Genomic DNA, 11,866 nt, shown 5'->3' with positions numbered 1-11,866 from the left:
CAAAAATTTCTTCAGACTTGTCACATGACCGAATGTTCAAGATTTGGCAGTGCCATCAGAGATCATTTCTGCTGAATTATTTGAGGCTTTGCACCGGAGATTGCTAATTGAAAGTGTCGTACATATGTCACAAATTCATATTGTTGGAGCAGACTAACTGGAACTGTTGTTCTTTATACCCAAAACAATATTACCAATGATAGTTAATTCACATTCTATAACCGTGCAAATGTTTGGCCCATCTTCTAGCCATGAAAGGGTCATGGTAGTCCCAACTCTCAACACTGCTATTCCTCCCACCAATGCTCATATCTCTCCCTGCACTATCTGTACTATCTCTTCTCTCTCCCTTGTCCTCAAGACTCACCAGAGTCTCTCCTGTCCTAAGGCACTCATCACCCGCGCCCTCGACATAGCTATATTCCACATACACGTGTTCTTCCTCGCACAACTCCAACAAGATCCTTTTCTCTTCGCCGCTTCTCATCTCTCCGAGCCTTACGATCCTGCCATCCTCTCTGATCCTCAGTTGAATCTCTCTGATAACACCACCCAACAACCTTCCCAAGAACTCCTCGAATTCGTGCATGGCGAACCCGTTTGACGTGCCAAACCCTAACCCCACATGAAACCGGTGTATGGGTATTGACATTTCAATGTTAACAGAATGGTAGGACCTCATTGGACAGTCGGACAGATGCAATATAGATGATTGCGGGTTCTTGTGGACTCGATCTTCGAGTATCTTCATTCCTTTCTTGAGCCCTTCGATCGGATCAGCCTGTCCCATGTAGAAAAGGCGATCAATGACTTGTAAAGCCGTTCGCTTTCCGTAAGAGGTCATTCGCCTCAGAGGAAAAACTCTGGCAGCTGCAGATGAATAGGTGACAATGGCTAAGCGATCGATCGGTCTGAGAGAGAACACCACCAACGCCATGGACTGCTTAAGGAGCCTAAGGTGCGGGCCGTTGGGACTTGCCACAAGGACCAAATCCATTGCTGGTTGGTGCGTGAGCTTCACTGAGAGGTATGCTCTTCGCGTATGTGAGGTACACATGTAAGGTGTCTGATCTGGGGATGTGAAATGTTTAGGTATTGGTAATTGATGCAGAAACAGGGATGAGCTGCTCAGGTGATGTGAGGACGTGATTCCACGAGGATGGTGTGATCTTTGCTCACTAACTTGTTGAAACGGGTGTGTGCAGGGACGGAAGCTTGGGTGTGAGGGTGGGACCAGCATGAGAGAAAACTCTACGTGGGGATAACTGGATGTATGGTCAGGCTCTACCGGGTCATCATCGTCATAGCGAGCAGAGCGCAAGAAAGAGCGTCGATGGACGCGGAAGTTGGCGATGGAGTCATCTAGGATTCGGAGGATGGGGTCGGTTTGGCTGCAAGAAATGGAAAAGGGCAGGTTGAGATTGCGGGGAAGCTGAGTCCAGTGGGCACGGCAAATGGGGCAAGTGACGCTCCCGTGCCGGACATTCGAGGAGATGCAGCTGAAGTGGAACGCGTGAGAGCACTGGGCGGTGAATATGGCCTGCCCTGGGCTGCTACTTGTGCTGTAACTCAGAGGGTCCAGGCATATTGCACACAAGTTCTGCCACAGGAAAAGGGTGGAGTCAGCCTCTTCTACACAATCTAAGATCTTCAACGTGAAAAATAATCGATTCATATGAACAGAAAGCTGAAAAGAACTGACATCATAAATAATGCAAAACTTCCATCGGCTCTTGGATATAAAGTTGTCACTCTTAACTCATGATGTCAAATTTACCCCTACAGGATAACAATTATCTGACTTATTCACGGCAAACGTATTAATTTCTACTTCTTCATACTGGTTTGATTCCTTTTCTCCTACTGCTTAACTACTTTAATAGTAAACTTGACATAGATCTGCTGTTGCAACTCATTTGTGGCGTAGCAGTTGAAGCAAGAAATCCGTTCAGATGCTGCAAATGCAAGCTAGAATTCCTGAGAACTAGGAAGCAATGCATTCACTTTCCCGGAATCTAAAGACGTCGCTCGTCTTCGGATTCTGATGTTTCGATAAATCAAAGTACTTTGTCGCTGAAAATATCGCAATGCATAATGACCGTGTTCTCTCCCCAGAAACAAAGCAATCACCATATAATTGCTCAGAGCAATGTGATTATGCTATTGGGGTCCAAATCAATCGATTATATTCTTGGGTTGTGGGGGGCATTCAATCGTGGGTGTTCTAGTGCAATGCAAACCCCACTAAGTTTCATACCATTTGGTAAGAGAAAGGCATGTTTCGAGGCTTTTTTCGTGCATATCGATCTTGTTCAAGAACATACTTGACAGCATGTCCCACCCAAAACATGGCAGGGTTTTGTCATTTCTAGAATTATCACATGACATGTCAAATGTGGGTGAGAGTGGTTACGAAAAAGTGAGGGACAACATTCAAAAACGAATCAGTGTTCAAAATCTGATGAAGCCATTACTGGTGATCCATGTGTGGGACATTGCCAGTGGGTCCCGAGTCATGCACGATTTCGATTTCAGCCTCTCTTTTAGCTGAAACTGACCAACTCTCTCTATCTGGTTGGTGAGAGGGAAGATCACAAGACAGCAGTTTTTTTTTTTTCATTTTCTGAGATTTTTCTAAGGTCTAGATGGAATATATGAGTATAAAGATCACATTTGAGCTTCTGCTAGATTACAGTTAGCACTTCCCCTTAACTTTTTTTTGTTGCTTTAATAGGCAACGGTTTTATCGATCAAACCCTCTCTAAATTTTAAGATTTCTATGCTTTTCTGAATAAGACTGATTAACAAAATATACTTAAAGATTATCAAACTTCAGCCGGTATTTACAAGAGTGAAGAGTGCAGCCTGCAGGCACTTGCCTTCAAATCAAACTCCAAGATGTAAGAATATGGGAGAAAGAAACAGTAGAGGTTGCAAGGAGTACTCATACTTAGCTATTTTTTTATTTGTGTGAGCTCTTGGAATTGAAATAAAAATGTTGGAAATTGTACCAATTTGAAAGGGAAACAATAAAGGAAAAGCAGAGAATATGAAAAATGCGAGAGGGTGGTCAAAATCAAGAGCCATTGGATTCCAAAAGCGAAAATTTAGCGTGTGATCGCTTTTGAGGGTGAATTTGTTGAACGGTTGAGATCTGACGCATTTTAATCCATCGATGAAAGATTGCGATGGTACAGTGCCCACGGGAGACTATGGACTCAGGCCACTTTTAAATGACTTTTTGTAGCAATAGATAGACTACACAGAATGAGCAGAAGCTTCACATATACTCAACACTCATTAAAAATCAAAAGCTTTTTCTTTTTTCCCTCAAGCATGCTTTCATTTTGGTTATCTTTTTCCTATTCTTCATGAAATTGTGGGAGGAATTCAAGAACGGATCTTTGATACTTGGAATGAGGGCAATGTGGAAGAGAGCTGTTACCTTGGAAGTGACGTTGTTGGCCGATTCTGTTTCCTCCACGTTTTCTGAGAAATTCTCTCGTTTTCTGAGAGACATCACTGATGAATTCGAGATCTGTTTCGTTATTCAACATCAACAAAAACGGCTATCAAGATCAAGTGCAGTCACGAGTAATAGAAAACAAAAGAGGGGGATAAAATTTGCTTAAATGGGATGAAGAATTACAAGAACAATTAAGACCCAGAGAAATCAAACACAGACAGTAGAGAGAGAGAGAGAGAGAGAGAGAGAGAGAGAGAGAGAGAGAGAGAGAGAGAGAGAGAGAGAGAGAGAGAGAGCAAAATGCAGCAAATGTGGGGAGGAATATTTTTCAAGAAACAAATGGGTTTTATTTGGTGAATCTAACATGAGCTTTGAGAACCAAGCAGCTAGAGAATTTCAAACAAAGAGAATTCCTCTTCCTAAGAATTGTTGTGTGGGGAACTCTCTAGTCTCTGCTAAAAACAAAATTTGCATAAGCAAGCATTATTTTGCAACTTAAGTAGATGTGCCAAAAAAATTGATCTTTTTGTTGATGACAGAAGGGAAAAGAAATGGAAATATTCAACACAGACTATACAGACACAGAGAGACAGACAGAGACGGAGACATACATTGTTGCCAAGAACAGGAGGATCAACAAGAGCTTGTTTACGTGAGAAGGAGGCACAAGCTGCAACCACCACCTTCCTTGCGGCTTTTTTCAGCATTGAGGTTGCTCCTTCTCCAACCCCCATTTCCTCTTTCTTCAAATTTAGACTCTTCTGTTCTCTTCTATCTTCCTCTGCTCCAAATTACTACGCAAGTGGCAATAAATGTCGTTTCAGAAACAAAAGCAGAGAAGAAGAAGAAGAAGGAGATGATTATGATGATGATACTGAGGTATGAAACAAAAATGGGGGACTTGGGTTTGTGTTTGTGTTTGTGTTGTATGTATGGAAGTGAGAAAAATGGCAGGGGAAGGAGACAAATCTCTGCCAAGTGCCTGCAAAAAATGGTCAGCTTCTGTTGCTTTTTTCTATTGTTGTCTTCCATCTACACGCCCTTCCTCCCTCATTATTATATTGCGCATCATTGTTACTTTATTTATGAAAAAGGAATAAACTAAACACTTCTTTTTCTTTTTCTTTTTCTTTCAAAACAAACTTGCTTTCTTGTTTTACTGTGGAAAAAAACAAAATCTGTCTCCTATTTCAAAACTATTTCTCATGCTGTCACTTTCCTGTTTGTAATGGAGTGTTGTAATCCATTTCCTTACATGTGCAGTAAAACAATTCCCTAGAAGCATTCAAGTTCCTTCCCGGTGTCATCTCAAAATTTTCCAAGTTACTCTTTATTGCGCGTTTGAAATTTAGCCTTTAAAAATCCCCTTGAACAATGAGTTTCGTTTCCACTTCAATGCCTCAGTAAAAATCCATGCTCTCCTTTTAAGTATTTGGCAGCTGCAAAATAGAAAGATTAGAGTGAAAACAGATTGAACAGATTGAATGAGTTGATGACAGATACTTCTTGGGGCTACATGTAAGTCAAAGAGAAAAGGCAGGATATCATACTGCTGAGCATTAGATTTTACATATAGGCAGAACATGTAAGTCAAAGAAATATTGTTGTTCCCCAAAGATATAGACTTACCATTTTGTACATGTCACCCTCTTCTGGTAATGTTGCTAAGGGTGCTATATTCACCATGCTAATACTGTTGGACATTAGAGACGCGACTTCAGAGGAGTCAAGACCGCGCGCACGTGATATTACATGCAATTCATTTGTATGTTGTTATGTCTACATAGAACTTGCGTTCGGGATGGGGTAGATGATATTCCGTGGCTCTTATGTGGATTTAGTTAAAAGGAAAAGAAGAAAGAAAGAATGATGTGCGGAATTATGAATTTGAAGGCCTCGACGTTAATTGAAATTTGTATATAGAAATCAGCATTACCCAGTAAATGCAACCAATACATTGTTGCAGGACAAGGGGGGGCCCCAAAAAAAAGGGTCCCAAGTGACATCATCATACATTCAGAGAGAAAATGAGATTTGAGAGTGTTGGTGTGGTGCATGAAGTGTGAGGTCTGTCCACACTTACCCATCTTTTTCTGGGCTTTAAAAGTTCTGAGTGGGAGGTTGCCATATATTCTTGAATTGGCAGCATTGCTTCGCCAATAACAGCTAATATGCATGTGCATTTATAGTTGGTAAGTGGGGATTTTTGCTTGATATTTATTGAAAATTAAACTTAGCATACCCAACATCCTTAATGATTCCAACTTGCTTCTTAATCTCTGCTCATCTTTCCAATTTTCGTTAAAATTTTTCCATCAAGTTCTTATTATCTCGAACAACAAACAACGACAATAACCGCGATATAAGTTTTACTATATGTAAAAGAAGTCTCACGAAAAAAAAAAGGGAAAAGAATAGCCTGTCTAATATGAAACCCGAGTTTGGTTGTCTCCAGATGTCTTCAGCTGGAGATATTTAGCAGTAGTGAATTAATTTAGTCTTAAATGTTTGTTTAAATTTAATTTCATATGAAAATGTAATTTGTAGTTCATATCTGTTTTAATTTGTTGTTTAGTTTGAACTAAAATCTGTGATATACAGTAAGAAGAACCAAGTATTCAAACTATCATAACTTTGTTACCATCCTAATAATCCACACAGGTGCTTTTTAGTTAATCAAATTCCATCATAAAAATGGGAAAATATGAGACGGAAAGGGGAAAAGCTAAAGGGTCAAAAAACAATGGAGACAAAGACCGTTGCATTTGAATTTCAAGTCTGCTCTGATCAAGAAGAAGAAGAGACATTCTGGTTCTTTTATGGCTTTTGGCCTTTTAGAATGATGCTGCACATAAAGCAACGAGTGGCTTTGCGCCAAATTCACTTTTCTTCGGGCCGTTGCATTGCGCTTAACAGTGGAGCGGCATTGGCCCCTGGCCACCAAAGCAATAGAAGTACATCTTTGGACTCATTTTATTACCTGCACATGTCATATGCGAACCAACCGTGCTACACAGAATTGTAATGGCTTAGTCTATGAGAAAGATACTGACCAATTTGTTCTGTATATTTACATCAGCAGACTCAGCAAAATGCTTGAGCTGATCTTTACCTATATGGGCCAGAACAAGACTCTGAAAAGGCCTACAAACATTATTACGTTCTTGATGGTGAATGTGAAAGATAGAGATGTGGATCAGCCTGATGAATATGAACCTCAAATTGTTTGTCTCAGTACAACATATTATATGGATCAAATCATCCGATGTACGAACTTGCAAGTTGCGTTGCTTCCATTGAACTTGTACCGCTGTGCGTGTTATCGTCCCAATTAACTTCACATCGAACATATGGATAGCAGTTGCATAGTCTATTATGTTAACATTTTGTGGTCAGAATGGAATTGATATGAACTCAATGTATGCTGAAGCCAAGTGTTGATAGCTGATCCGACTCCACATGACTGAGTTAGCTTAGTGTTTGATGCAGCTAACTAGCCCGTATCTACCAATTAAGATGCCAAACATGCACTTAATTATTCTTGGAGAGATAGAGTCATTCACTCAAAGACAAATAACAATGATGATGAAAATCCCATCAAACTGTTAACCTTTTCCTTTTCAGTTAAAATAGGATTTCCTTCTAATCTACCTGATTAAACAACACTAATCATCAGTTTTGAGTAGTTGAGCCATCATCTATCCCCTCTACAATAAATCTGGGGGAGATCATTCAAATTAAGGCACCATATGAATTTCAAATCTGCCGAATCATGCAGGACCCTTTTGCTAGATTAAATTAGACTTCTTTTTTTTCTGGAAGATTCTGTTAGCAAAATCTATTACAGAAAGCTTATTGCTTATATATATTAGAATGGTCTCACCAAATGATTAGAACAGGACAAGTAATTGGGAAAAAGTTGCCTAGAAAATAGAGTAGGACCAATGGAGCTAAAGTCTAAAGGGCACTGTTCAACAGTATGTGGAATTTGGGGAATCCTGCTCTTCTTCTTTTGACTGACACATGTGAGAGATTTCAAAGATCCTTGGTCGCGCATGAAAAGAAGCAAAAGGTGAAAGATTGATTTGTATCTTTGCATTGTCTTGCCATTTGCCAATCTACAAGGGGAAATTTTGTTTGGTTTGCTTACATAAGATGGCCCTTTTCTCTTCTTGACCAAGTCAAATCCCACTTAAAGCGGACGAACAATCTTTCTCGATCATTAGCTCATTAAAAATGACATAATCCAAGCACGTTCTTTTGCCCTGTAGTTGTTTTCCCATTTCGCAAAACGCCACTTCTTAAGAGCATTGACTAGGGTTTTAGAAAATTAGAGACCTAGAAAATGAATTATCAATATTTCTCTCATTATATGTAATATAAAGAGATTTTGGGATCTGAATCCTTTCTATCATTCATCGTTAGTTGCATCGATTTATCTTACAGATTTCATTTCAATAGGAACTGGATTATTCATCGTATACGAGGATTTTGGCTAAGTATACGTAACTAAATGGTTAAAGCACCTCGCTCATAATTGGCGAAATCTTTGAAAGATATTTCTAATCAGTAGCGAAGATTGATGCTCCGCCTTATAATATGATTCGCAGATCTTTTCCAAGATAATATCCCTAATCATGAAGAGGGGCTGATGTAGCTAGTTGTTGACACCATGAAATGATGGACAAGCGTATGAAAGATTTGCATACACACATTCGTAATCTCCGGAATGTTGTTGTTGTCAACTACACCGACGAAATTGGACCCCATCTCTCACATTATGTTGTCCAGAGAGCACGATGTGCACAGAATTTCCTCCATATGATTTCTTGTGTCTCCCATTAAGTGTACACAAACCCATGTTGGCTTCTTTTCTCGATGATATTCTTTTTTTCTCCTCCTCCTAGCTAGTATTTCATCAATGTAAATGATTTCTTGTGTCTCCCATTAAGTGTACACAAACCCATGTTGGCTTCTTTTCTCGATGATATTCTTTTTTTCTCCTCCTCCTAGCTAGTATTTCATCAATGTAAACAATAAACGGGTGCGATCGGAGGAGTTATGATCATACCAATAAATTGTGAAAGTACAAAAAGTTTGGTTTCTACGTGGTTTATCTTCTTTAGATTTATTTTCACTGCCATAATGAACCATTGACTTACAACCCCTTTGCTGGCAATATCAAGGATGGGCCCAAAAGGAAGGTTTATCATATGTAATCCAGTTGGGCCTTTGTAATCCAGTTTGGCGGTGGTCGTGTGTGGAGTCGAGCATTGGACTTGTTGTAGATGGTAGGGACGTGCAAAGTAATCGGGTTCGCCCAAAATCGGACCGAACTGGCTCGGAACCGGCGGTTCCCATGAGGACCGGTCTGGTTCCCGATTCCAATTTACTAGAAATAATGAGTACCGGTCCGATTTCCAATTTTAGGTGTGGAACCGCCCACTCGCCCACTCACACCGGACCGGTAGTATATATAATTTTTTAAGAAAAATTTTCAACCAAAAAAAAGAAATTTTTTTTAAAAAATAAAAACCTTAAAGTCCCTAATCTGAAGCTCAACGCCTATTAACTGAGTGCTCGTTTCGTCTCACTCTCACCTTGTCTGAGTCGTGTTTCTATCTCTCACTCATGGTCTCGACTCTCAAGCTCAACACCCATCAACTCACGGCCTCGACTCTCATCTCCCATCGACTCACTGCCGCGCCTCCGGCCGTTCATTGCTTCCTTCTCTCGCTCCCAATCACCTCCATTTGCATGAAGCTTGGTAGGACCGATTCCATGGACTCACTTGGGAATCAGACCAGACAGGCGGGCCAGTTCACGGGTGGATTCATGGAACCAACGGGCGATTCCCGATTCTAATTTTTTGAACCTATTCCTTAGTGGGCTGTTCCTGATTTCATGGTGGGAACCCTCCACCTGGACCATGCTCACCCCTAGCGAATGGCCGGGTCGAGCAGCAACGTGGCGGAGGCAACGCATAGGGGAGAGAGAGAGAGAGAGAGAGAGAGAGAGAGAGAGAGAGAGAGAGAGAGAGAGAGAGAGAGAGAGAGAGAGAGAGAGAGAGAGAGGTGACGGTAAAACTAGAATTTAGATAGTTTAATGAGAGCATTTGAACCCTTGAAGTAGCATTCCGGAAATGGCTAAAAGCCCTAGAGTGAAGTAGCAATGAGCTTTGACCATTTTCACAGCTCAACTTTGTTACCAAAGTTATTTAAGATCGTGCTATCAAACACCAAACTTCGACTCAAAGACCTTTGGAAATGCCAGGCCAAGCGTAGTCTAAGCCACACTTCAATTCAACAAATAATTCTGATCATTTTGTTGGATATAGATTGATGGTAGGATCAGGTATGCCATATAAGTTGGCCATTTAGCCTAAACCTAAAACAGTGTTTTAACTTATACTCATTGAGCAAACCAATCGGAAAAGAATAATGAACATTTGAGGACTCCAACAAGAGTCTTAAATTTACCATTCTCATAATACTAATGTCGAATCTGATCATGCAGTCAACGACGCTTCAAATCCCTCAATATAGTGAGAGATGCACATTGTACAACAAAAGATATACAGACATACATGTATAACAAGTGTGTAAGTACAGGCTAGATTCCTGAGATGACACTCAATACTCCAAAATTATTTGGAAAATACACAATATATAATAATATAAAGGGACAGCGAAAGGTGTGAGAATCCAAATTCTCGAAACCAACAAGCCCAGCTGAGCAATGGCCCAATAGTCAGGACAGAGGATTGCTTCATTGAACTCTGCAATTCTGGTCCCAAGTCTAGCTATAACAGGGCTCATCTGGGTTGTGCCCAAAACCTCCCACTTTTACTATAAGAACCTGCAGAGTGGGGGATGCATCATTACCTGTTCTTTGATGCTCTTGTAAGTGAAATTTTGATTGGAGAACTCAAGTGTCTTTTTTACCAAATTGGGGAGTTTAAGTTTAGTTGTGATATGTACCAAGGAATGATAAAAAGTTGGGTAGGCCCAAACTTATTTAACTTACTCAACTTTATATGGGCATTTCATTGAATAGTTCCCACGTAGAAATAACGTTTAACTTGAGCTATATTGATAAACTAAACACAACTTTTCTACCAAATGCAAACTCGTCCACCTCTTTCACTTTGTCTCTCAAGTAGACCAGCTGCCGTGGCCATTCGTAAGAGCCACCATAGCTACCACCGTCGGCACCAACGTTGTTGCCGTCCCCGGTTGGCGTCTCCCCTGCCACCATTATCAATCACTTCTCAGCCACCGTTAACTTGTGTTTGGTTCTCTCTCTCTTTCTCTCTCCAATGGAAACTAGAGTTCTCTTTCGCAGATCACATTTACCATCGACAAGAGGAGCCAAGCATGCACAGCAGCCATGACATGCACAAAACGAGTAATCAGGGGGAGAACTGCATCGGGGAAAATGATCTACCGAACCTTTTGCCCGGCTAAATCCACAGGAAAAAGTTCAAAAAGAAAACCACAATTGAAAGTGTGACAATGTCAAAATTACTAAGAACGATGTGCGGAAGTGATTCAACCTGTTAGTTAAGTTCCAGAATTCAATTAAGCATTAATAGAAATCTGTCGCGTCACTTTGAAAATCAATTTACTATAGCTAATTCTATAAGGTTTTGCTAACGAGTGTCTAGGACACTTGTTAAGGGATTGATGAGGGAAACTTTATAATTTTTATGCCATAAATTGCCCTCATCTCATATTTTATTATTCGAAATAATAAGTCTGTTTAATAAGTATTTCGGTAACATTCGTCAAGATGATCGATTTAAACATCTTATTCAAATTAGAAAGGAATAATGACACAAATAGTAGTTGAACTTTGGTCAAATGTGCAATGTAGTCCAAAAATTTTAATTTGTTCAATGTGGACTTTGAATTTTAACCCAATGTGCAAGTCGTCCCTGAACTTTTAATTTGTTCAATGGTCCCCAAACTTTTGATAAAATACGTACCAAAAGTCCATGGACAACATTAAATAAGTTAAAAGTTTAGAAATTACGTTATATATTGAGTTAAAATTCAGAACTATTTGTGTTATTTTCTCAATTAGAAAGCAGCTGAGCTTCCATAGTTTTCGAAATAAAGAAGCTCAGCTTGCAATAAATTCCTACAACTCCAGCATGCTCCATCTCCACCCAACCCTTGGTCCAACTCCACCTGACAATGACTTAATGAACCCTCATCACGCTTGTCCCCAGGGCCCAATCTATGGGAAAAATGAGAAAATCTTCCATATTCACTAGCCGGTGGGCCTCTCCCAGGAGATAGGCATGCAGAAGATGACCATGCAGCATTATCTTTCGTGTTTGTGTTTCAAGCTCGTCTCTTGGGAGCTATCCCATAGTAGTTCCAACTCCAGGCTTCT

The 11,866-nt window shown here is 40.2% G+C and overlaps 1 protein-coding gene across 1 annotated transcript; it reads right to left on the bottom strand.

Moving 5' to 3' along the window:
• Positions 1–154: 154 nt before the first annotated feature.
• LOC115693933 (E3 ubiquitin-protein ligase WAV3-like) lies at positions 155–4,521 on the bottom strand. Its single transcript, XM_030621005.2, has 3 exons — positions 4,078–4,521; positions 3,446–3,538; positions 155–1,600 (listed from the first exon to the last, which is right to left on the bottom strand). Exons 1-3 carry the CDS (start codon positions 4,198–4,200, stop codon positions 209–211), a joined length of 1,608 nt encoding a protein of 535 aa, XP_030476865.1. The 5' UTR covers positions 4,201–4,521; the 3' UTR covers positions 155–208.
• Positions 4,522–11,866: the final 7,345 nt, after the last annotated feature.

The sequence above is a fragment of the Syzygium oleosum genome, unplaced genomic scaffold (assembly GCF_021117445.2).
Source record: "Syzygium oleosum isolate NSW1041296 unplaced genomic scaffold, Sole_v2.1 Sole_v2.29, whole genome shotgun sequence".
NCBI classification, from domain to species: Eukaryota; Viridiplantae; Streptophyta; class Magnoliopsida; order Myrtales; family Myrtaceae; genus Syzygium; species Syzygium oleosum.
Note: the sequence above shows the minus strand (reverse complement) of the source record. Positions and strands in the feature narration are given on the sequence as shown.